This window comes from Myxine glutinosa, chromosome 7 (genome assembly GCF_964187855.1).
Source record: "Myxine glutinosa chromosome 7, kmMyxGlut1.1, whole genome shotgun sequence".
Classification (NCBI taxonomy): Eukaryota; Metazoa; Chordata; class Myxini; order Myxiniformes; family Myxinidae; genus Myxine; species Myxine glutinosa.
In genome coordinates, this window is record NC_136267.1 from 52,179,369 (window position 1) to 52,205,995 (window position 26,627).

The following is a 26,627-nucleotide window of genomic DNA, read 5'->3' on the forward strand; positions in this document are numbered from 1 at the left end:
CCCGAACCCCGGGCCATAACAATTCGGTGTTCAGGAGCGGGATTCTTCTCCGGCCACTGTAACAATATGTTGATTCTCTGCATGAAAATCATAGACATTGGAAATGATCATGATCAGGCATTTGAGGTGTTTGTTTAGCTTCTATAGTTATATGCACTCCTGCACCGCTGAATTGAATTAGCTTAAAACGGCAACTTGTGTTCAGGGGTGAACGGGCAGAAAAGGTAGTGAGGCAAAGGATATTAATGGGAGTGGATGAATGGTTTGAGGGAAGTGAGTGATTGGGTTGAGTGGAAGTGTGTGAAGGTATGAAGAAGGCAGTGGGAAAAGGAAAATAAGTGGGAGTGGATGAGGGGTTTGAGGGAAGTGAGTGATTGGGTAAAGGGGATTGGCAGAAGGGGTTGCTGAGTAGATTGGTTAAAGGGAGTAGGTTTGCATGCGTTAGCTGCAATAAGCCGTTTAGTATATGCTACATTATAAAATTAAATTAATCTACAAATGGGTCACACTTAGTAGCTTGTTGTATGAAAGGGGTCGCCTATTCAACTACCCTGATTGGGCTTGACATTGCTAAATGTTCTGTCTTATTCACCCTCTACAGGTTTCACCGGAGGGGACTTTATGTTTGCTCTCCGTCCATCTGTCCGCCTCACCTGTGGTTTATCAGACGTTTTCCCCATACCCTTTAACAAATTCAACTGAAACTTGGTACATGGCGTTATTATGATAATTTACAGAACAAGTTCGAGTTTTAGGGCGTTTTTTAAACACTTAATTTAACCTCTATACAAGTGCCTTGGAGACTTTTGAGAAAACAGGCTTTGCTCTGCTGCACAACCTTATCAGCAAGTTCAATGTTGTAGCTCGGGTTTTGCCACAATGTGGTAGAGCAGAGTAAAAAAAACTTGTAGAGGGAGGAAAATCCACAGCCTTAACCAATGCACTTATCTCAAACAACAGCTTTTTCAACATAAGCAACAATACTATTCATCACAGAACTTGTGCAAAACCTTGGCAGTGTCCCATTCAGCGATCTCTATCTTGTAATGTATAGCATTTATTTATACTTCTCCATGAATAAGACTATAATATTATAGTAGCACGACATAGTACTAGTTACAGTCACGTGAAAAAGTAAGTACGACCCATGTAAAGTTTTGACTTTTTCAACATATTTCAACATACAGCTATTTGATCTTCATTTCAACAATATTGAGAGATAAAGGTGATATAATGTAACAAATATTATGAAACATTTACATTTTGTAGTCTATTGTATAATTTAAATAAACATAAATGCAAATTTTGCATGTGGAAAAAGTAAGTACACCCTTGGCTCTAATCGGTGGTATTGCCACATTTGGCAGAAACAACCTCAAGGCGTTTCTTATAACTGTCTACCAGTCTCTGACATCGACTGGGAGAAATTTTTCCCACTCCTCCATGCAGAATTCTTTCAGCTGTGCGATCTTTGAGGGGTTTCTTGCATGCACAGCTCGTTTCAAATCCACCCACAACATCTCGATGGGATTTAGATCCAGGCTTTGACTTGGCCATTCCAGAACCCTCCATTTCTTTCTTTTCAGCCATTCCTTGGTGGATTTACTGGTATGTTTAGGGTCATTGTCTTGTTGCAAGGTCCACCTTCAGTTGAGCTTCAACTTTCTGACAGATGGCCTCACATTATCCTCAAGCACCCTCTGGTACAATGAAGAATTCATAGTGTATTATATGATGGTGAGCTGCCCAGGCCCTGATGCAGCAAAGCTGCCCCAAACCTTAATATTTCCACCACCATGCTTTACAGTTGGTGTCAGGTTCTTGTGGTCAAATGCTGTCTTTGGTTTTCGCCAAACATATCTTCTGGTACTGTGGCCAAATAGCTCTACCTTTGACTCATCTGTCCAGAGCACATTGTTCCAGAAGTGCTGGTCTTTGCCTCGGTGTTCATTGGCAAACTTTAGTCTTGCCCTGATGTTCTTTCTGGACAGCAAAGGTTTCCTCCTGGCACACCTCCCATGTAGATCAAATTTGTGCAGCCTCTTTCTAATGGTAGACTCGTGTACTTTGACATCAACAGTGGCAAGAGCTACCTGTAGGTCCCGTGATGACATTCCGGGGTTCTTAGAGACTTCTTTCAGCATCTTGTGGTCTGCTCTCGGGCTGAACTTGCTGGGGTGGCCTGGCCTGAACAAGTTGGCAGTTGTTTGGCATCTTCTCCACTTGTAGATGATCTTATGGACAGTCGAATTATTTATTTCAAATTGTTTGGAGATCTTTTTAAATCCCTTCCCAGACTCGTAGGCATCTATAACCTTCTTTGTGGAGGCCTCAGAGAGCTCTTTTGATCTAGGCATGGTGACACCACACATTTCAACAACAAAGAGCAAACCAAACTAAATGTCTGAGGTTTAAATAAGATAGGTTCCTCCAAGATCCTCTCTAACGATGTTCTAATCATTTGCACCTGAGCTGGTGCACCTGATTCTAATTTTAGGTATTTGAAGTAGTGATAAATGTAGGGGTGTACTTACTTTTTCCACATGCGAAATTAGCATTTATGTTTATTTTAATTATACAATGGACTACAAAATGTAAATGTTTCATGATATTTGTTATACTATATCACCTTCATCTATCAATATTGTCGAAATGAAGATCAAATAGCTGTATGTTGAAATATGTTGAAAAAGTCAAAACTTTACATGGGGTGTACTTACTTTTTCACGTGACTGTACATACAGGGTGACCCCCAAAAAACGGAACTCACCTTTTGTGTAATATATTCTGTCTTATAAATGACAACCTCTTCTTTTTCAAGTAATTGAAGAAGAGAGAACCACAAGATAGAGTATGAAAGTTGACAACGATTCTTCCCTTTTTAATTATGTCATGGACAATTAGGTACAATACTCATTCTGTGAAGATTTTTCTTAAAACAGACTTGTACAAGAGACTCCAATTGTGTTTAAACGTGTTTGGAACTTATGCTGCACTCTGCAAGGCACAGATATTTGCCTGTGTCGAAAAGTACAGAGAACTAGAGCAATGCGACTGTCGCCAATATGTCTCCGCATAGTCCCTGCGCATGACAATGGGTAGATGCCCTCGTTCACTGTCCTAAATATAAACAAGTTTGGTTTAAATCTCTTCAGCTGTTTTGAAGTATCACATTTTTTACCACAGGACAGGTTTCACATCGATCGGTGAAGCGTTTTCAGAGAAGGGATTGTTTTTTAATATTGGTTTTCAAGCTAATATGGCTGCCAAACCATGTGACATGTGACATTAAAAAAATGTCCACTCTGCATATGTATGGGATAGGATAGGGGATCACGTTTGTGAAGTTTCGTGTTGGTCGTATAAGGTTCGTTTTTCTATCCAAGATGGCTGCCAAACCACGTGACCTACGACGTCATAATTTTCAAACTATATGCAACAATGGTGTTCGATGACATTTGCAAAATTTCGCATCGATAGGCTAGGCGGTTTCAGAGATATAATTATTTAATACTTTCCTTCAATCCAATATGGCTGCCAAACCATGTGACCTATGATGTCATAAATTTGATATTTCAATACAAATGCGTCAGAGATCATGTGCATGCAATTTCAGATTTTTAGGATAAGGTATTCGATTAAAACATTTTTGGCTGGTATACAATTTCACCGATGAAGTAATCATTATCATGCTTTTGTTCCCCATCCGGAGTACTTGAAAATGTGCCAAGTTTCAAATTTTTCCATTCAGCGGTTTCTGAGAAATATCTTTTTAATTAGCCGTGCTTACTTCAAGATGGCGTGTTTAATCCACGACGTGACCTATGATGTCACAATTGTCATAAAAACATTCTGCATGGGTGTCACTCCTACCCTGAAAGTTTTGTCTCAATCGGACATGTGGTTGTTGAGAAAAAATGAGGTTTAGGACGTACGGATGGACGGACGGACAACCCGAAAACATAATGCTTCCGGCCAGCTTCGGGGGCGGAGGCATACAAAGGCACTGTTGCAATCTCAACAGTAAAAGTGCTGCAAGACCAACACATTTGGGACGTCCTCAAGATGTAAGGTCTCCTGAGAATAATGACCTTGTTTGTAATTCGGTGGGCAGCAGCCCGAATAAATCTCTCAGGCGTTGGAGTCAAGAACTTGGAATTCCATGTGAATCGGTGTGAATAATTCTCATCCACGATGTAAAACTGTATCCATTAGGCCTGGGCGATAATGGAAATAACTATATCATAATAATGGACCTCATTATCACAATTATCGCAATAATATGATAATATAAATAATGGAATTAGCACCTTGAGAACCATGTAGCATACAATAACAATACACATAGGAACAAACTGAATAGTCTGAGTTACCTGTGTTCGTAATCTTTATTTCATAATTCTGTTGCAATTTGTTTAAAGTCAAACCTCATTTGCCTGGACGAAATCGCTTTGTTCCTTTGCCGAGTGAATTGCATATGGATTACCCTTTACAACCCATTAGAATTACTCTTTAGAACCATCTCGAATTACCCTTTAGACCCCTCTAGAATTACACTTTAGAACCCATTAGAATTAAACACGGTGGGGTAGGTTCTTCTTCCTCATTTTTTGACGAAAAGCTGGAAGGAAAGACATAGCCAAATATTGAAGCGGCTTCACAATTAAAAAATCCCCCTCAAGGGGAACAAATTGAATGTGTAACCTGTAGAGCAACACATTGTAACGTGTACAGATATTTTGTGTCTTTTTCCTTATTAGGGCGATATTTATTGTTTTGGAATACACCAATTTTCAAGGATAATTCAGTTTTTGGTGCTTTGCCTTTAGTAAATGATCACAATTTTTGTAGCTGTTCGATTTCACAAAAGCCTCTATTTTATGACCTCTTAATTCAGCATAAAACTGAGGCTTCGAAATCTTAGCGAGATGAAGTAACCAAGATTTATACAAGATCCACTGAGCAATTAAAGTTTCATAGTTATAAGAAGAGGATTTGTTGGAATATGTGACTTCCAAGACCAGAGCAAAGGAATCCATGCAACCACCAAAATGAGATGATCTTGAATGTTTCACCATGTTAAAAAAAATCAAAAAAATCTAACCCTAACCATGATGTTTCAATTTTCACTATGATCTATAAACAGAGACCGTGTGATGGAAGAGCGACCCTCCGAGGGATAGAGAGGTTCACAACTTGTTGTGGCCACCCTAATTCAACTGCATTCAACATTCAACCCACAGCATTTAACCCCTGACTATCACTTCTCCTTCTCCCTCCTTTTGCTTTAAATATTTCCCTATTGATTCTTGTCTTTTTGCAATTGTTGTTTTCATGTTTTGTTATGCATTATGTTTTGCACTCTGTCAAAGCGCCTTTGGGCTTCATGAAAAGCGCTATACAAAATAAATGAATTATTATTATTATTATTAATGTTCTAAGAGCTTGGTTTGAGCCTTGTAGATATTGAGTCGAGCACATTGAACCCTCTGACGTTCATCCAAATCCTGCCTCACACAGTCACGTGTTTATTTTTTTAATCAACAAGGCCCTTCTTGTTCACTTGCCAAAATCAAAGCTGCCAAAGTATTATCTCATGTACTTTATGTCGCAGCATAATACCATCCTCACATTGAACTCAGACAGAGACTTGTGACCTTTCTTATATTTGCGAGCATTGCTTGTCTGTGGATTTCACATCCACCTATTTCCTACCATTTCCTTTTATATACATTGATCTTCCACCAACTATCATTTATCTGCAGCTTGCGTGACATCATCACAGCGTTGCACTTCCGCTGTTTTGATCCATGAGGTTCCCAGTTTCCCTCCCTCACTTCTATTCCCTTTTGTTGTGTTTCCTCTTTTAACCCTTGTTCTGTGTATTTCAATGTTCTTGGTTTTTGTTTTGCTGTAGGAGTTTTACTTTTACCGACATTTTTAATTGTTAATTTTATCCCTCATTTCTCTTTGAAAAGTTCATCAATTGTAATTATATTCCTGTTGTCCCTTTTGCTTCCAAGTCCTTTTTATTACTCATTTTCTCACATTGTGACATGATGGGGTATAGTGCTTCCTTTTGTCACATTCCCTTCGGCCGTCTCTCCATGCTGGGGTGGCGTTACCAGCACCTGGTCATACTTTGTGTGAAGCACTTATACTGACGTCTATATGCAACTTTAAAAACAGCAATGGTTCACTATATATTAAATCTCTTTCTACAGGAAAAGCCTCAAAATATCATGACTTGATTGAAGTAATTTACTTCTACTTTCCAGAGAAAGATCTCACATATTCATAGTTCACTTTCCAACATCTTCTTCGTCCTACAACAATTCACTCAATACTTTTAATTCTCTGTAAATATTGCTAGTTATTTATCTGGCACGATTCATCTATCTGGCGGCGTCCCATAAGAATCTGCTCTTGATCTACTTTTGTTACCCCGTGCACGCGAAGCGAAAAGCGGGGTTAAGCATTAGTCCTTGTCCGTCCGTCCGTCTTCAAACGTCTGTTTATGATTGAGAAACAACTCCTTTAAAGTGAATGCTATCTTTTGAATATGAATCGTGTAACATGGTAGAATGAGGAACAACTTATTTGAATTAAATGCTATATTTTGAACACGAATCATGTAACATGTTAGAATGAGGAACAACTTATTTAAATTGTATGTTGTATTTTGAACATGAATCAGAAAAACCTGCCCTTTAACAGTACTTTGTCTCTGAATTTGTCCCAATCACACAGAGAGCAGTGAGATCATCGCTTCACTCTGTCTGCCCGTCTGGCAGTCAAACAAAATTGAAAACCATTCCAAACAGGAAACTTTGCTGTTTTTAAGGACGTTATAAAGAACACAAACAACAGCCACGAATAACATCGTAATATGTTAGATAGGTGGCATTATAGACACAGGGTAAAATGGCCGTGAATTCCGAAATTAATTTTTTATTTGACCTTTACAGTCTTTATTTTATTTATACTGAATTATATATTTGAACACTGCAGAACGCAAATGACCATGTTGTCACTTCCAAGAACCACCAGTTTTACAGTACTTGAACATGTTAAATAAGGTGGTGTATAAACGTGATGTATAAGACTGTATCAATAGTGCTAAACTTCCAGAACTTTTTTTAACGATCTTTTAAAATCATTGTTTTATTTAAATTGAAGTATATACTAGAACACCGTGTGGGGTAACATGTTCTATGAACTCTCTAGTTCTCTCTTTACCTTCATCCACTTGGTACAATTTTGTAAAAAGTTCAATATCAATTTTCATCGTTATGTAGATGATACCCAGATGTACCTGTCAATGAAACCTGTCATTGTGCTGTCTTATAAAACAACTAGTTTCAACAGGGACTCAGAAATATACATCACATTATTTTGAGTATTAATGGAAGAGAGTTAACCCTGCAAGTTATTTCACGTGCAATGGGAACCTGACTCACCGTGTAGCCAACTTTTACTTTCCACAGTACGAATGGACATGCGATTTGATGACGTCCGCTCAATCACTGCTTTCAGGCCAAAGAAGTCGTCTGTGGTGCCTGCATACAGCTCACCATCTGCAAAACGGAGGAAACAAGACAAACAGGCAAAGTAAAAACAGGAAAAGGCTATTTGTCCCAACTATATTTTAGCAATGCTGTGAGGACAAAAGAGGGTATTGTAGCGGCTGCCGCTGGGTTTTCACAATCGCCTTGCACCTATCAAGGACGCGGAGCGATCACCATGCCGGGCTCGTCCAGGACGCCCGGGCAGGCCCGCGCTCAACTTGCCAGGCCTCGGTCGGGACGCCCGGGCATGCCTGGGCAGGCTCGCCCTCAACTTGCCAGGCCGCAGCCAGGACGCTGGGCCACGCCCCCTGGCGCCGGGCCTGGGCAAACCCCCTGGGATAATAGATATATATTGCTGACCGATAAACGGGTTTTCAGAGTGCCTGAGTGTTTGATTTCATTAAAGCAACTCGGATGAATTCTAGCTTTTTGTCGCGTCCATTCTTCCGATCGACGTGGGAGCCCCAGCTCCTTCATTGGTGACCTATCGACATGGACACGGCAGTCGCCCTTAAACTGCCTACCTTCTGGGAGGCTCACGCGGCGGTTTGGTTCGCGCAGGCGGAGTCCCTGTTCGCCCTGCGAGGCGTCACGGCCGACGACACCCGCTTCCACCATGTGGTAGCTGCGCTCGGGTCGGCTACCGCGGCCCGCGCCCTGAGCCTCCTCGAAAGCCCGCCAGCCGCTGACAAATATGGCGCGATTAAGAAGCTGCTCCTCGATGCTTTCGCCCTCCCATCGGCGGAACGCGCACGGCGCCTGCTCGAACTGCCTGAGCTCGGCGACACGCGCCCTTCCGAGCGAATGGACTACATGCTTTCACTGCTCGGCGAGCACTCTCCGGCATTCCTGTTCCGGGAGCTGTTCCTCTGTCAGCTGCCTAACCCGGTACGCCTCGCCCTGGCAAGCACGACGATCACAGATCCCCGGGCCCTTGCCAGAGAAGCCGACAAGATCTCCGCCGCAGGACAGCGCATCGCAGCGGCGACATGGGACCCACCGCCGTCCGACGCAACACCCATGGCGCCCGAGCACCCGGCACGGTCGACGGCCGAACTGCCGACGCAATTGGCGGCCGCTCTACCGAGCCGACCACCTCCAGCACGACGACCGAGGCCTCCACCCGACCAAGCGTGGTGTTACTATCATGCCAGGTTCGGACAGAAGGCCCGGACATGCCGACCCCCGTGCACCTTCGGCAGGCCGGGAAACGGCCGGGCCGGCGTTCATTACCAGCCATGAGCGCCGGCCACACGGGCAACTTACTGTTCATCACGGATAAAGCGTCCGGACGGCGCTTCCTGTGCGACACCGGCGCCCAACTGAGCGTCATACCCGCCTCTGACCAGGACAGGCAATCCGCGGTTTGCGGCCCCTCCTTGGTTGCGGCCAACGGATCGACTATCCGCACCTTCGGCCCGCGCAACGTCACCCTCTGCTTCGGCGGCCAACGCTTTGCTTGGACGTTTGTAACCGCCAACGTGCCCATGGCTCTGCTAGGCGCCGACTTCCTCTGCGCACACGGACTGCTGGTGGACGTCCAACGGCGTCGTTTAATCAACGCTGAAACCTTCAGCTCCCTGGTATGCACATTGAGCAGCTCCGCGCCGACCGAGCTGGCATGCACCGTCCCGGCGGCGAACGAGTTTGCTCGCCTGCTCACGGAGTTCCCGGCCCTCACGCGGCCGACGTTTTCGGCCGTCGCAGTACGGCATGGGATCGAGCACCACATACCAACCACGGGCCCGCCGGTCTATGCCAGGGCCCGCCGCCTCGACCCAGCCAAGCTCGCCGTAGCGAAGGCCGAATTCGACGCGTTGGAGCACCTCGGCATCGTGCGGCGCTCCGATAGCGCGTGGGCCTCGCCACTGCACATCGTGCCAAAGCCGGGGGGTGGATGGCGCCCGTGTGGCGACTACCGCCGTCTCAATGACGCTACCACCCCCGACAGGTACCCGATCCCGCATATCCAAGACTTCTCCGCCCGTCTGGCGGGACGGGTCATTTTTTCGAAAATTGATCTCATACGGGGATATCACCAGGTACCTGTCAGGGCGGCCGACGTCCCTAAAACGGCAGTCATCACGCCGTTCGGCTTATTCGAATTCTTGCGGATGCCGTTTGGTCTCAAGAACGCGGCTCAGGCGTTCCAACGCTTGATGGACGGCGTGCTGCGTGACCTGCCGTTCCTTTTCGTTTACCTGGACGACATCCTCGTCGCCAGCACGTCCCGGGCCGAGCACCTCCTCCACCTCCGAACACTGTTCGGGCGCCTCAGCGAGCACGGCCTCATCGTCAACCCGGCCAAATGCCACTTCGGCACGACGGCCGTTGATTTTTTGGGCCACCACATCACCAAGAACGGGGCCGTGCCGCTGCCAACCAAGGTCGAGGCCATCACCACGTTCCCGCGTCCCCGCACCATAAAGGCCCTGCAGGAATTCCTGGGAATGGTGAATTTTTATCACCGCTTCGTGCCCCGCGCTGCTCAACTCATGCGGCCCCTCTACGAAGCCCTCCGGGGCAAGCCGGCCAAGCACGACATCGCCTGGTCCGCAGCAATGGATGCGGCCTTCAAACGCTCAAAGCGGGCCCTCGCCGACGCAACACTGCTCGCTCACCCGGTGCTCAACGCTCCCATCGCCCTCACCACGGATGCCTCCGACTACGCGGTGGGCGCCGTGCATGAGCAATGGGTGAACGGGGTTTGGCAGCCACTCGCTTTTTTCAGCCGGCAGCTCCGGCCGAACGAGCTCAAATACAGCACGTTTGACCGGGAGCTCCTCGGTCTACACCTGGCCGTCCGCCATTTCCGCCACCTCCTGGAGGGCCGACCTTTCACGGCGTTCGTCGACCACAAGCCGTTGGTTTACGCCATGGCCAAGGTCACGGAGCCATGGTCGGCCCGCCAACAGCGCCACCTCTCCGCCGTGTCGGAGTTTACCACGGACATCCGGCACGTCGCCGGCAAAAACAACGCCGTGGCCGACTGTCTTTCCCGGGCCAGCGCGAACGCGGTCCACCTGGGCGTGGATTTTGCGCTTATGGCGGCGGACCAAACCACCGACACCACGGTGCAAGCCCTCCGGGCGGCGGACACGGGCCTCCGCCTGGCCGACATCCCCTGCGCGGACACTGTCCTGCTCTGCGACGTCTCCCAAGGCCAGCCTCGCCCCATCGTGCCCGTCACCTGGCAACGCCGCATCTTCGCCTCCCTCCACGGCCTTTCCCACCCGGGCCGGAAAGCTTCCCAGAAGCTGGTGTCGGCGCGTTTCATCTGGCACGGCCTTCGTCGGGACGTCCGCGATTGGACCAGCACCTGCACGGCCTGCCAACGGGCCAAGGTCCACCGACACACCCAGGCCCCGCTGGCACCTTTCACCGTGCCCGAACGACGTTTCGACCACGTCAACGTGGATCTGGTGGGCCCCCTCCCCCCGTCACGGGGGTTCACACACCTGCTCACCATGGTGGACAGGACCACCAGGTGGCCGGAGGCCGTTCCCCTCGTCTCCACCACCACCGCCGACGTGGCGCAGGCTTTCATCGCCACCTGGGTCGCCCGCTTCGGCGCACCGGCGGACATCTCGTCAGACCGCGGACCACAGTTCACCTCCGAGCTGTGGGGCACGGTCGCCCGCAACCTGGGGGTCAAGCTCCACCGTACTACGGCCTACCACCCCCAAGCAAACGGGTTGTGCGAGCGATTCCACCGCTCCATGAAGGCCGCGCTCATGGCCGGCCTTCAAGACGGCGGTTGGGCCGACCGGCTGCCGTGGGTCCTTTTGGGCCTTCGCACGGCCCCCAAGGAGGACCTCCAGGCATCCACCGCCGAGCTTGTCTATGGCCAGGTGCTACGCGTCCCGGGCGAATTCGTGCCCGACGCTACCAGTCCCTGGTCCGCAGCTCACCAGCGCTCGGACCTCCAGGAGGCCGCCCGACGGTTTGCCCCCGTGCCAACATCCCACCACGGTGACCCCCAGTCCTACGTCCCCCCAGCACTCCGCACAGCGGAGTATGTTTTTGTGCGTCACGACGCACATCGGTGGCCACTCCAGCCGCCGTACGACGGGCCCTTCCGGGTGCTGCGACGGGACGACAAGTCGTTCGTCATCGACATCGGCGGCAGGTCGGACTGGATTGCAGTGGACCGCCTCAAGCCGGCGCACGTGGACGTCGACCACCCACCACGGGTGGCCCTTCCGCCGCGGCGAGGCCACCCCCCGTCCACGGTGCCCCCCACTCGACCGCCCACCACCTCACCGGACCCCCTCCCACGACCCGCCAGGGGTCGCTTCGGCCGGGTCATCAGGACCCCCCTCAAATTGACCCTGCCGGTGCAAGTCGATTCTGGGGGGACGTGTGTAGCGGCTGCCGCTGGGTTTTCACAATCGCCTTGCACCTATCAAGGACGCGGAGCGATCACCATGCCGGGCTCGTCCAGGACGCCCGGGCAGGCCCGCGCTCAACTTGCCAGGCCTCGGTCGGGACGCCCGGGCATGCCCGGGCATGCCCGGGCAGGCTCGCCCTCAACTTGCCAGGCCGCAGCCAGGACGCTGGGCCACGCCCCCTGGCGCCGGGCCTGGGCAAACCCCCTGGGATAATAGATATATATTGCTGACCGATAAACGGGTTTTCAGAGTGCCTGAGTGTTTGATTTCATTAAAGCAACTCGGATGAATTCTAGCTTTTTGTCGCGTCCATTCTTCCGATCGACGTGGGAGCCCCAGCTCCTTCAGTATTATCAAAGCATTTTCAACAAATCATATCAAACGTACCCTTTTGGAAACTAAATGAAAATAACTTCATCATCTATATATATAAAACACAGTGTGTGTGTGTGTGTGTGTGTGTGTGTGTGTGTGTGTGTGTGTGTGTGTGTGTGTGTGTGTGTGTGTGTGTGTGTGTGTGTGTGTGTGTGTGTGTGTGCAATGTTACCGATGGACTCCTAAACGGAGAGGCTCACGTGCTTGATATTTGGCATAGACATGACCATTGAGCCTGGGACGAACATGGCCGAACTCAAAATATTTGACGATCCATATTTTTTATTCATATTTACCTCAGAGCATTTCAGCGCACGGAATCAATGGAATCAGAGCAGGTGGGCGCTGATTCGCTCAGAGCGATCACGTGATGACGCTATGACGCTATGAACGCTATGACGCTATGAAAAAAATAATCGCTATGACGCTATGAACGCGATGACGCTATGAACGCTATGACGCTATGAAACGCTATGAACGCTATGACGCTATGAAACGCTATGAAGCTATGAACGATATGACGCCATGACGCTATGAAAAAAAAAATCGCTATGACGCTATGGAACGCGATGACGCTATGAACGCTATGAACGATATGACGATATGACGCTATGAAACGCTATGAAGCTATGACGCTATGAACGCTATGACGCTATGAAAAAAAAAATCGCTATGACGCTATGGAACGCGATGACGCTATGAACGATATGACGATATGATGCTATGACGCTATGACGCTATGAACGATATGACGCTATGACGCTATGAAAAAAAAAATCGCTATGACGCTATGGAACGCGATGACGCTATGAACGCTATGAACGATATGACGCTATGAAACGCTATGAAGCTATGACGCTATGAACGCTATGACGCTATGAAAAAAAAAATCGCTCGCTTTACCAAGGGGCTCGCTCTCCCCCCCCTCCCCTCCCCTCCCCTTCCCCCTCCCCCTCCCCTCCCCCGCCCGGCAATGCCGGGTACTTCTGCGAGTAGACTATACGCACTGCTAGAAAATCGGTTTGGGGTTGATTCCCATGGCGGTGCAGAGAGGCATATTACCAGGGATATTCAGGCTCAGCTTTCAATACTCAGTCAAAATCTCTTCCAGAGTTGTGACATTATTTGGCTTCATTACGCATGTCAGTGCATATAGCTGAAACTAAAATCACCTCCGTTTCGAGCCATCTACTTATTACGTATGCAAATATAGTGCGAATGCTTACCTCCTCTAACTTTCCAAACAGCCATTTGCTTTCGTCTGAGTATCTTGAGGCCACTTGCTATATTCCCATCTCTTCCAAAACTTTTTCCCATTCTTCCTACAACCCCCAAACCTCCTCTCTTCTCCGAGGACCTCCTCTCTTTCTCTACCTTTTCTCAATTAAATTTTTCCCAATTTTACCCTTCCGATATATGAGTCGTAAATATCTACACGATATTCCATAATACTATTCAACAAAGTACCGTACACCTTTTGGGCAGCATCATCCATTAATATCAAAATAACATACAGTATTAAGCTCCCTTTAAATGAATACCTGTCTGTGCTCTCATCGCTCTAATAAGGAAAATATTATTTCCAAGAGCATCAAAACTTACAGAGGATGTGCCGACATGCAATAGAAATCAAAAAAGGAAAGAAAGAACTACTACATTAACACACAGACACACACACCTCCCATCCCCTCAGGAATTGGTGAGACTAATGCACGATCTATAGTCTATACTATAATAAATATGCATCGATCCGGAACCACACACTCTCTGACACACGGATCAATTACAATAGCCTAACTGTTCCGGAATGGGGGTGGGGGTGGGGGGGGGGGGATATCAAAAGGTGTACCTGACAAGACTGAAGTAAATCTCTGTTCAGGGTCAAAGGGACACTTTGCTTGACCAGAGTCAATGGAATTCAACTTTAATCCTTCAAGATCCTAAAAGCACATGTTGCCAAAGCAAAAGAGTCACCTCAAGATTATATCCATAATATCCTTTTGTTAACAACATATCTGGACTATTTTCTGATATTAACATATTTTCCTCAACCTACCTCTCATCACAATATCTACTGAGTAGCAACATCAAACATAATCTCATAAATACGATCAACTCAACACTACGTTCTGGTTTCCACCACTGTCATCCCGACACCATAGCCACATGTGTCATATTACTTCATCATTTAATCTCAATTACATCTCCTGATTTCAATATAATCTTCACATCATTGTCATCTAAACATAAACTGCACGGTCAGCTTAAATCATCTCCCACTACTTTTATCTCAACCCAATTACATCATCATCATCATCTCTAAACCAGTGTAATCTCAACATCAATTTTAATGCCAACTGAAATGAGTTGTGCTTAGAAATGTAAGATAGGGAAATCATTTCACTTACAAAGTGGGCGCACTTTGGATCAAAGGCATACGTGCCACAGGCATAGAGTTGAGAGCCGTTAATATGCAGTGAGAGGACGTAGTTGTGGCACTGCTCCTACACAACAATGAAAATGTCAGTTTTCAGCGAATGCTAAAGTGATTTTACAGGTTAATTATCTTTCCAGTAACCACAGGATAACATGAATCACACAAACTCTCCAAAGGGAATTGCAAAAATGTTGAAATTAAAATAAAACTAGCTGAAGTACCCGGTGTTGCCTGGGGAAATTCAATTAAATACCATAATGGTTAAATTTGTGTTGTTGCCAAAAAATCACAACTACCTCGACATACAATCTTCACAAAACATATTAATCGATCACTCCCGGGAAAAACCTAGGCAGTGTGTAAGCAACATATTCTCACTCGAGGCCTGAATGCGGAGGTGTTATTGTAAAGTAATCTTTTTAATAACAGAAGCACGTTCATAACTCAGGTTTCTGCCACGTGTGCAAAGGATGTAATACAGAATAAGAGCTGATGTACATCGCTCCTTTCCTATTCAATCTCCAGGCGCTGCATGACGTTATTGCCGGGCACCGAAGGGGGCCCGGCGATGACGCGCACTGAAAGGGAGTACTCGGTTTTCACTCTGTTTGTTTATTTGTTTTCTTGTTTGTCCGGGTGATATCTCAGCCATCCTTTGAACTATGAAGCTGAAATTTGGGCACAATAGCGAGCACGTGCTTTGGCAAAAACCATATTTTTCATTTTTTGATTAATCAATTAATTGATTAATTACTTAATTATTATAGATTTATTAAGTACTTAATTATTTTCTTTTTCATCTGGGCAATATCTCAGGCACCTTTTGAGTGAGGAAGCTGATATTTGGACACGACAATAACTAAGTGATTTGACTGTAAATGATCGTTTTGATTTATTGATTAATCAATTAATAGATCAATTATTTATTGATAAATAAATAAATTATTTAATCTTTTCGAATAATTTTTTTTTTTTCAAAAAGTTACGGATGAAACACTGGTGGTTTGGGTATACTATTAGCCAATTGATGAATAAATTAATTATTTTATGATTATTTGTTATTAATTTGAATTACGCAATTAATCAATCAATTATTGTACACCTATCCCTCTCAATACTGTCTCCATGCTGAAGGTCCCCGAGCAATGCCACGTGCTGGAGGATGTTATTTTTTAATTTGGCATGGGGGTGGTGTACTTTGAATGTATCTGTACTTGTTTTCTTTCTTTTTTTTCTCAAGTGGAAGAACGAGTTACATTTGACCAACTCTGCAATATTCTACAAATTATTTCAAATAAAGGCTAGAGAGTTCATGGAAGACCTGACCCTGCACAGTCTTGAGAAAAGGGACAAGGAAAAGGTCTTTTCAACTCTTGCTTTGCACAATTTGTATTTCAATTTAGCGCAATTTTTTTCTGAATCTCGATAGTCCCCAACACTGAGGCAAATTTGATTGGTCGAGATGGCGTAATATTTTGCCCAAGTACTGTTAAACGGGAGGTTTTTGGAAGCCACAAGAAGGCGATTTTTGTTCTACAGTATTCAAATATAAAATTGAATTGAAATAAAATAAAACTTTTGAAGGTAGTAAAAAAAAACAAAATACTTTTTTTGGAAGTTTACTGCCATTGATGCACGTTCTTTAACATTACTTTATTAAACACGCTAAATTAGTTAGTTATTCATGCCTGTTATTTGTATATTTTATGACATCCCTAAAAACAGTATGTTTCCTGTTTGGAATGATTTTCAATCTTGTTTGACTGCCAGACAGGCAGACAGAGTAAATAAATTGCCTCACTCCTCTGTGCGCATGTGCGATCGGGATGACATTCCGTAAAATTTGCCAAAATCAGAGTCAAAGTACTACTAAACTGCAGGTTCTTGTTCCGATTCAAAATATAAAATTAAATTGAAATTAAGTAGTTCCTCGATCATAGACAGACATATGTAGATCGACAGTCAGAATGAATCAATTGCTTAACCACGTTTTCGCTTACTGCATGGCTTAATGACAAAACGAGCACAGGGGTGGGCACATTGTAGTTAAGTAGGAGCAAAATAAAGATGTCAATGATAAAAAAAGAAGATCCAGATCCAATTTTACTGAATTGTCTCTGAAGGTCTGCAATTCAATAAATAGGAGGAAAAAATGTAACAAAAGAGTGCTGATGGGCACTAAGCCAATATTTCAACTACAAAGAACAATCAGAGATTGCGGACCCTCACCAGGACTGGTTTTGTGTGCTGGTGTGGTTATGATGCATTGACGTCGTAGGTTTACGTTCATGCAGCAGACAGAACTTTTCGGTTTTATTGTATAGAATCACATTCCAATCGTATGTATTTTATAGACGTACTCACATTCCGACTGAACGTACTCTATAAACGTACTCACGTTCCAATTGTACATACTTTATTGAAAATAACACGTTCCTAATTGTGCATCCTGTATAGACATATTCACATTCTATTAGTACGTACTTTATAGACATACTCGTATTCTAATTGTACATACTTTCTTGAGGAACTTGGTTTGAAAAATATAATGCTGGCTACCACCAGTGTGGCATTTGTGGCCGACATTAGCACATTATGTGTGGCAGACAGACAAACAAACTAATAAACGGGCCCAAATGCAATACCCTCTGGCGAGGGTAACCAAGAGTTTCTCGAAGAACATGTGAACCCTGGAGGAGCTTGGGAGGATTAGAGGGGAGAGAGAGAGAGAGAGACAGAGAGAGACAGAGAGAGACAGAGAGAGACAGAGACAGAGACAGAGACAGAGAGAGAGAGAGAGAGAGAGAGAGAGAGAGAGAGAGAGAGAGAGAGAGAGAGAGAGAGAGAGAAAAGTGAGTTAGATCAGAGGTGAATTGGTGAAAAAAAAGAGAGAGGCCACCGAGTTGTCTGTGATGTGAGAGAAACCAGCCTTTTGCTTTGGACTCATCGTGAGCATGCCAATAATGTTGAGAGCTTCAGATTCAACGGAATTCCAAGGTTTGACAGATGTGATGCTCGGGCATCAGTCCATGGGGGCAGCAGGATTCCATTGAGGCTTTAACAAAGGCCTTGTAGGCTGTGAATAGTTCTGATTTTTCAAAGAATGACTTGGAATAACAGAGGATGCACAGCTGCAGCTGCTTTTGAGGGCAGCTTTGGTATGTGGTCAGCATAGTAGAGGCTTTATAACCGAGGATAAGACACAGAAATACAAGAGATTGAACCTTTTCAAGTGATTGTGGAAATAGACAGGTTTGTTTCACAATCTCTCTGGAGCAATATGGTTAGACTGATATTCACCAGGATTTAATTTACCATATACTTAATTCCACATCAGCAGAACGTGACTAAGCTGCAGTCTTCAGTCAATCAGTGGGATTGAGGTACTGTAAGATATAATCTTACTATAATTCACCAAATGTCCGTCTGTCTGTCCGTCCATTCAAAGGTACCGCAAAAACGGCTGAACCGATCGCAACGATATTTTGGGTGGGTAATCCTAGGACCCCCTGGAGTAAAATAGGCTATAGTTTTTCAAATTTTCCAATTTTTCCAATTTTCCAGTTTTTCCAAACACGATGGAATAATATTTACCGATATGAACAGTGATGTGGCTTTTATTGAAATTCTACAAATACTGTTTAGATTTTGATGAGAATTATGAACCTGCCGCGAATGCGGAAGTGGACAGATTACGGCAATGAGCGGGTTTGATAATATCCCAATACAACCGTCATTTAAAACAGTATTTTGTTAAAGTATCAATTGATGATTGGAATTGAGTGAATACAATTACGATTTTGAATTCGTAATTGTATTCACCCAACCGAGCAGAACTTCGCATCAGGATTTAAATATTTGTTTATGTCACAAATGTTGTTAAAAGTTTATTTTTTATATTAATGTTATTTAATTTGTGATTGGAGTTATGTTGTTTGGAATGAAAAAAGAGATATCGAGTTCAAGTGAATGACGAAATGCCATGATGGTTTCTACTTTATAAACGTGAAATTTGCAGATCGCCATATGCAGATTCGCCATTGACTGGGTATGGAACAAACGTACCCGTTTGTTTGCGAACGGGTAAGTTTTTCATGGAAGTCCTTCAGAAACTTGCTGTCCATGTTTGACGTGTGACTGAAGGTGCGACAGGAATGTGGAATTTATTGGTTTCATGCATTAGCATTCGCCATTTCTGCATTGTCTGTTTGCTTCTGGCCTCCCACCCTTGCGAAGCACGGGTACCTCCCTAGTATAGAGTAATCTGCAAAATGAAAGAGACTTTTCCAGAGTAGTGCAGAGGTCATTTATGTTTATGACGAATACGACTGCATTCATTTGACCTCCTTGGGGCACTCAGGCCTCCACTTGGAGGAGACACGAGGAACAGGTGTAGCAACAGAAAAAGAAAAAAAAAAACTTGATAAGTTTATATGTGGGGAAAAACAACCTCAAAAAAGCTTACGACAACAACAACAACAACATGCATTTTAAGGCCATTTTCCCTGCTAGAGCGGGGGTTAGCCTTGCGGTCCCCATGACAATCTTCTCCATTTTGCCCTATTTTCTGCATCTCTCCTTGTTAACCCCCTTGCCCGCATTTCTTCTTCCACCATCTTTAGCCAAGTCTTTCTCGGTCTTCCCCGACCTCAACTTCCTTCTACATTCATTTCCATCACTCTCCTCAACTAGTCACTTTCATCCTTCCTCAACACATGACCAAACCATCTCAACCTGTTCCTCTTCACAGCATCAATCACAGGCTCTATTCCCATCATCTTTCGCAATTCATCATTTGTCTTCTTCTCTCTCAATGATACTCCGCACATCCACCGAACCATTCACATTTCCACCCTTTCCAGCCTTCGTTGCTGCTCTACGTTCATTAGCCATGTCTCGCTCCCAAAAATCATAACACTTCTCACACATGCAGCATACACCTTTCCCTTCAGCTTCAACGACACTCCCCTCCTCATCAGTACGCCACTCAGTTCCCGAAACTTCTTCCATGCACATCTCACTCGAGCAACCGTTGCCGAGTCTGATCCACCTTCTCCATTCAGCATGTCTCCGAGGTAGCAAAATGTTTTCACACCTTCCAGCTTCACGCCGTGTCCAAGATCCAACTCAACATTTCCTCCATCTGCAGCTCCCTCTGTGCACACCTTACATTTGAATGTAGCTGCCACACTGGTTAATGACCCTCTCAGACCACTACATTTTTGATGAACCCACTCAGCGCACATTGTACATTGAATGGAGTTCACTCTGACACCCTTCCTGCACACAGCACATGGCCACTTCCCAGTTCTTTCCACCTCACCACATGCTTTACCACTTGCCATCACCTTCGTCTTTCCAATATTCACGATCAGACCTTTTGTCTCCATACATTCCTTCCACTTGTTCATCTTTTCCTTCAGTCCATCCATACTTTCCGCAATCAACACCAGATCATCTGCATACAACAACTCCCACGGTAAACCCTCCTTTACGTTCTGAGCCAGCACCTCCATCACAGCTACTAATAGTAGTGGACTTAGTACCAACTCCTGATACACTCCCACTTTCACCTCAAACTCACCACTGTTCCCGTCCTTCGTCCTTACAGCTGTGCGCGCTCTTTTGTACATTGCCATCAATACCCTGATCAACCATTCCTCCACTCCTAACTTCCTCAATGCCCATGTCAATACTTTGCGTGGAACCCTATCGAATGCTTTCTCCAGATCAACAAACCCAAGAAACAACTTCTTCCTCTTCTCCATGCACTTCTCCTGCAACTGCCTCACAATAAAGAGCATGTCTGTCGTTCCTCTTCCTGGCATAAATCATAACTGCATTTCGTTGATCTTCACCTTCTTCCTTATCCACCTCTCCAACACCCTTTCCAATACCTTCATTCCATGCTCCAATAACTTTATCGCTCGGTACGAGCCACACTCCAGAGGGTCACCTTTCCCCTTGTATAGAGGGACGAGGGTACTCAGTTCCCAATGCACTGTAATGCGGCCTTCTTTCACCACCAGATTACAGATCTCTGTCATTCTCTTTACACCCCAACTTCCTGCTGCCTTCAACATATCTCCCACAACTCCCGTCGGCCCTCCCGCTTTTCTACCCTTCATTGCTTTTATCGCTTCCTCAACTTCCTTCTCAGTTATCTTCTCTGCCGGGCCTAAAACTGGGTTAGTCTCTATGTTGCCATCCCATTCATCCTCTGTATTCAACAGCATTTCTATATAATATCTTTTCCATCTTCCTTTATTTCCATCTGGGTCTGCAACGATTTGTTCCACTTCATCCTTCAAGCAAGTCACCCCCATCACATCACACCTCTCTTTCGCTATCTGCTTTGCAATCCTGAATACATCTCTCTGACCCTCTTCCGAATCCAAGCGTTCTCCGAACATTTTCCTACATGCCTCCTGCGCCTTTGCTACCTCTTTCTTTGCAGCCTTCTTGGCTGCCTTATACCTTTCATGCTCTGCTTTCTCTGCTCCCGTACCCTTCACCTTCTGCGACTCCTTGAACTTCTTCCTCTTCTCGTCAATCCTCTTTCCAACTTCATCATCCCACCACCATGTTTACGAGTGCCTCAGTGGTCCTTTTGTCCATCCACATACCTCACCAACGGCTCCCAACATACTATCTTTCATTGACATCCAACCACTTTCAAGCTCAACCACTTTCAAGCTCAACCACATCATCCTCGACCCTACTCAGCCTCTCTTTTAATGCCTCCCTTACTGTCACCTCTTTCAACCTCCACACGTTCATTCTCGGTTGGTACTTCACCCGCCGAGCTCTCCTCGCACCTTTCTCCCTTATGTCGCAGACAACCAAGTGGTGCTGTGAAACAGCCTCCTCCCCCTGGATTCCTCCTCCAAATTCATTAATTCGATTCCTTTTCAACTCCATAAGACGCACTGAACTCAAAGGGATTATGCTGCCAACTTTCAATAAGCGCTTTTTATTCGCCGAACCCACGAACGAAAGACCTGAGGATGGTTAATAACTCAAAAGCTCAAAAAAAGCTTACCTACCCTAATATTCTCAGTTCAACGATATGCTGTTCAACATCAACATGCATGCCAGCCCTTGGAAAGACAATAAGCTGGGGGCATGTCTGATAGTATGAGCTGCCAGTTAGGATGTTAACGATACCACTGTGTCTTTTGTGAAGAGAAGGCAAGGTTTCTCTGGCAGCCTCCAGAAATCCCAAATTCCTGCCTTGATACCAGTTGGGATGTCAAAGACAAACCATGCAATGTAATCTTGTCATGAGACCACTTTAGCAGCTCTGACCAGCCTTGCGGCAGAGCATCGGAGATAGAACTACCTTTATACCTTCAAAACGGAAATGGTTACACATGTCCATGACATTGATAATAATCACCAAATAAAAAAGTGAAAAATAAAATCTTCAGCATTACTTTGAGGCAGTGTGAGCCATAATGTAATGTCACTCCTGATTAATACGTACGGGCTGTCTGTGTTCATACATGTACTGTATATCACATTTGGAAAATTGGCAGAATGTTCTTCAATTAATCTGGTATCCTTCACCTTATGGCTTATGCTCAATTAACATGTACTCTTCACAACAAAACTGAACTATGCTTTCAGGTATAATGGTTGCCTTTGTTTAATTGAATAATAGCCATTCACATGTGGCACCCAAACACCTGGGTGCATGATTACTTATAGTGTACGAGGTGCTGCCCGCACCGAAACCACATTCTGAAGTCAAGGACCATACCACTTGTTATCTTTCCTTGTGAAATCAATCGATTAAAATCCTCTGAAAGCAATCTACCAATTGGCCAGCATCCAGATCCCCACTCACTACAAAGTAAACAGAGCCATTTGTAATCAGGAAGCTTGGCTAATGTTTCACCCTATCTGGGAAAATCAAGGCCATGCTTATTGCTTGCATAAGAATAGGTGTGGGCTTGATTCCCAGGTGTAATGAAGCAATTCCCAGGTATTGTGCATCATCCGACAAAAGGCCATAACAATTACAATACAAGGGTAATATAAATTAAAATACGAGAAAGAAGTGCGTCATCAAGTTTCTCCCTCACCAGATCCTTCACAGCTTCACATACACAGAAAAGAAGTTCTAACTCGGTCTACCAAAAGAGTTTTACAGATGTGGAAGCAGAAGTGGGTCGGCTCATTTACCCACTAAACTTTCCATATGACGAGCAAGTATATAGTGAAGTGTTTTCAGGTGTAGAGGGCTACAAATGGAAAGGTGCCTTTATTCTGATGAATACTTTGTATTTTCATTTTCAAAACAAACATGCAGCATTGCAATGTCTTTGTGTAGCATTTTGTGGTTCGGAAAGGTGTAGTGGAAGACCAGAATACAACATACCTTTGTCTTCATTTTATTTTGGCAGTCGTCCTTCGCCAACTCAGTCGCTTCAAATGCTGCCTGTAAGATTAAAACAAAGCAAAAACAAACAACAGCTTTATTTTCCTGATCAATTGCATGCAGCTAAAGTTGTCTTCTTCACAGAATTTGTCCAAGAGCCAAAGGGGGTTTTCATCTCCTGTGTGAGACCATTAGGTTTGGTGATATCTTCTGACAGAACTATCAGTGGAGTTTACAAAAAGTGATTTCTTATCGGGACCATCCTGGTGGAAGTCCCACAGCACGGAGGTCAAAGTTCGCGACCGCTTTCTGTTTTTGTTAACAACCAGCAGACCCTGAACGGTAGCAAACACCTAATGAACATGTATCAACATCAAATAAATCAAAATGTCACATATTATATTCCTATTTTTCACACATGAGTAATTATAATATCATGAGCAAAAGTACCCGTCGCTTCGGTTGCGGCCTTAATCAAAAGACGGCATTTTATACTTCTGCTCTATTCATCCTATAATTTGCCCTATTCCATATAATTTAACCCTATTTCCATCCGCTTAGAAGTCAGCCAACAATCACCTTCGTCAAGCATCCTTGCTGCATATACAAGGCACGAGCAAAAATAACTTCCGCTTCGCTGTAAAGCTCAGTGTTGGATGCTTTGGTTCGATCCTCTGCTTAAAATGAATGAAATTAAATATTTTGAAAATTTGAAATGATTTTCACTCAGAAAATCACCTTGATGCATATTATGAAGTTGTTTAAATTTACTTTATACTGTACAAGCAGATGATTTGTAATACTGGATACCACCGGGTGGTGCTATATGATACACATGTCTTGAGAGATAATTGGGGTCTGAACCCCCTCCACCAGATATGCTACCCAGACAGAAACAATAAATTGGGGTACTCCTTAGGTAACGTGCAAAATTTGGTTGGATTTGGTTCAGTCGTTTTTTAAAGCATTTGAAGCATTGATAAATACCGTATACAATTTCACTTTATAGTATAGACAATAAAAAGTACCCATCCCCAGTGACAGGAAAAGCAAGCAAAAATACCCATCTCCGGTGATGGGAAACGTTTAAGTTAATCACTTATTTCATGTGATCAATTTAAATTATTTACTGGACTTTAACGACAGTGTCAGATGATCCAATAATAATGTGAGTATTTGAATTCTCTTGTGATTCACAACCATGTCTAATGTCTTCTGTGATTACGTTCCTTGTGACTCACAATCATTTGTAATATGCCAGACAATGTGCATGTCAGTCTCTTCATGTTGACGCGCAAGATCAGGAATGGCATGCCTCTCCACAGATGCCTCTTTTACTTCGAAACAGTAGCATTCTTGCTCCAACCACATGAAAAGCCCCTTCTTCTGCAGCATTTTCACATAACTATCACTCTGCCATTCTTTTACTCAATATGCTGTACAAAATGATTGAATGTGTCGATGACTTTCTACTGCCAGTTATGCCTTTGAGTCCTAATCCTAAGCACAAATGTTTTGCTGGCTTGATTCATCCTCTTCTTGTTGCATATATACCATCTTCAGCAGCAGATTTCACATAGCGACTCACTCTGTCATCTGTCGTGTTGGGTGATTTACCATAATGGATTCTCTCAAAGACAAAACTGGTTTTGCTACATAATCTACTTTCTCAAATTTTATAATCCTAACTGTATCAGATGAAACCCATGCTGCCCATTTTATCTTGATCTCGTTCATCACTTATTTCACAATCTCTGGCAAAAAACAATTTCGTGGTAAGCCCTTTCCTGGCCACAGTTGCAAAATATACTGTTCTTGGAAAATTCAAAATGGAGAAGTTTTATTGTCGAACTTTCAAGTTGTGAGGGTAAAAAAAAAAAACACTTAGTGTTTGGACTTCTTGTCAGGCCCACTCTTTTTTTTGGAATGATTGTGAAATTTTTATAACAACTGCTGTATAATCTAGTAGCTGTCCATAAATGTTTGTAGTATATTTAGAAGGGCCCTTTGACACCTTTGTTCTCATTGACCTACTGTTTGCAGCTTTCTTAGTTTGCTGCCGTGTTTCATCACTGAACGTCTTTTTTTAGTGAGTTCCGACATGTAAAATGCAAATACGTTTTTGTTTTGTTCACAGCATGTTCAGGTTGAGCCTCTGTACTTTGGTCTTCGGACATTTTGCTGTATTGATTAAACACCTGAAACAATTGCAATGCAAGAGTTGTTAGTTGTTTTTTTTAGGTCAACATAGGCCAAAAGCCCAACATAGGCCACATTTCTAAAATTGTAAATTTTCATCTGATTAACTTGAAATTTGAAGAGGATTAACATTTGGTCATTTAATTCAACCACCAATTATTTTTGAGGTCAACATTGGCCAAAAATAGGCCAAATTTCTAACATTGTCAATTCTCGTCTGATTGACTTGAAATTTGAAGATAATTTGCATGTTAGCTCACTGAATTCAACCACCAATTATTTTAGAGGTCAAAAAGGCAACATAGGCCTAATTTCTAAAATGGATAGCTAGGGCCATAAACTATATATATACAGTCATGTGAACAAGTAAGTACACCCCATGTAAAGTTTTGACTTTTTCAACATATTTCAACATACAGCTATTTCATCTTCATTTCAACAATATTGATAGATAAAGGTGATATAATATAACAAATGTCATGAAACATTTACATTTTGTAGTCCATTGTATAATTTAAATAAACATAAATGCAAATTTCGCATGTGGAAAAAGTAAGTACACCCCTACATTTATTACTACTTCAAATACCTAAAATTAGAATCAGGTGCACCAGCTCAGGTGCAAATGATTAGAACATCGTGAGAGAGGATCTTGGAGGAACCTGTCTTATTTAAACCTCAGACATTTAGTTTGGTTTGCTCTTTGTTGTTGACGTGTGCGGCGTCACCATGCCGAGATCAAAAGAGCTCTCTGAGGCCTTCAGAAAGAAGGTAATAGATGCCTACGAGTCTGGGAAGGGATTTAAAAAGATCTCCAAACAATTTGAAATCAATCATTCAACTGTCCGGAAGATCATGTACAAGTGGAGAAGATTCCAAACAACTGCCAACTTGTTTAGGCCAGGCCGCCCCAGCAAGTTCAGCCCGAGAGCAGACCGCAATATGCTGAAATAAGTCTCTAGGAACCCCAGAATCTCATCACGGGACCTACAGGTAGCTCGTGCCACTGTTGATGGCAAAGTGCATGAGTCTACCATTAGAAAGAGGCTGCACAAATTTGATCTACATGGGAGGTGTAAACCACAGTTTAGAGGCCATTTTTCCCCACAAAGCGGGGGTTGGCCTTTTCGGGGACCGTGGTAGTTGTTGTTTTTTGGTCCCCTTTTTGAAGCAATGTTTTACGGCCGGATGCCCTTCCTGACGCCAACCCTTTTTGCCGCCTTCAACGACAAACACGGAATTACCAGTGAACTGGTACTCAATTAGCCGACCTC

At 44.3% G+C, this 26,627-nt stretch overlaps 1 protein-coding gene across 1 annotated transcript in view; it reads right to left on the reverse strand.

The window, feature by feature from the left end:
- LOC137431228 (semaphorin-4D) overlaps positions 1-26,627 on the reverse strand; it is a 113,322-nt gene that overhangs the window by 52,645 nt on the left and 34,050 nt on the right. The window contains exons 5-8 of the mRNA XM_078781701.1: positions 23,155-23,214; positions 14,743-14,838; positions 14,184-14,274; positions 7,461-7,577 (exon numbers count right to left, since the gene is read on the reverse strand). Coding sequence (XP_078637827.1) covers positions 7,461-7,577; positions 14,184-14,274; positions 14,743-14,838; positions 23,155-23,214 — 364 coding nt within the window. The remainder of the gene's footprint in view (positions 1-7,460; positions 7,578-14,183; positions 14,275-14,742; positions 14,839-23,154; positions 23,215-26,627) is intronic.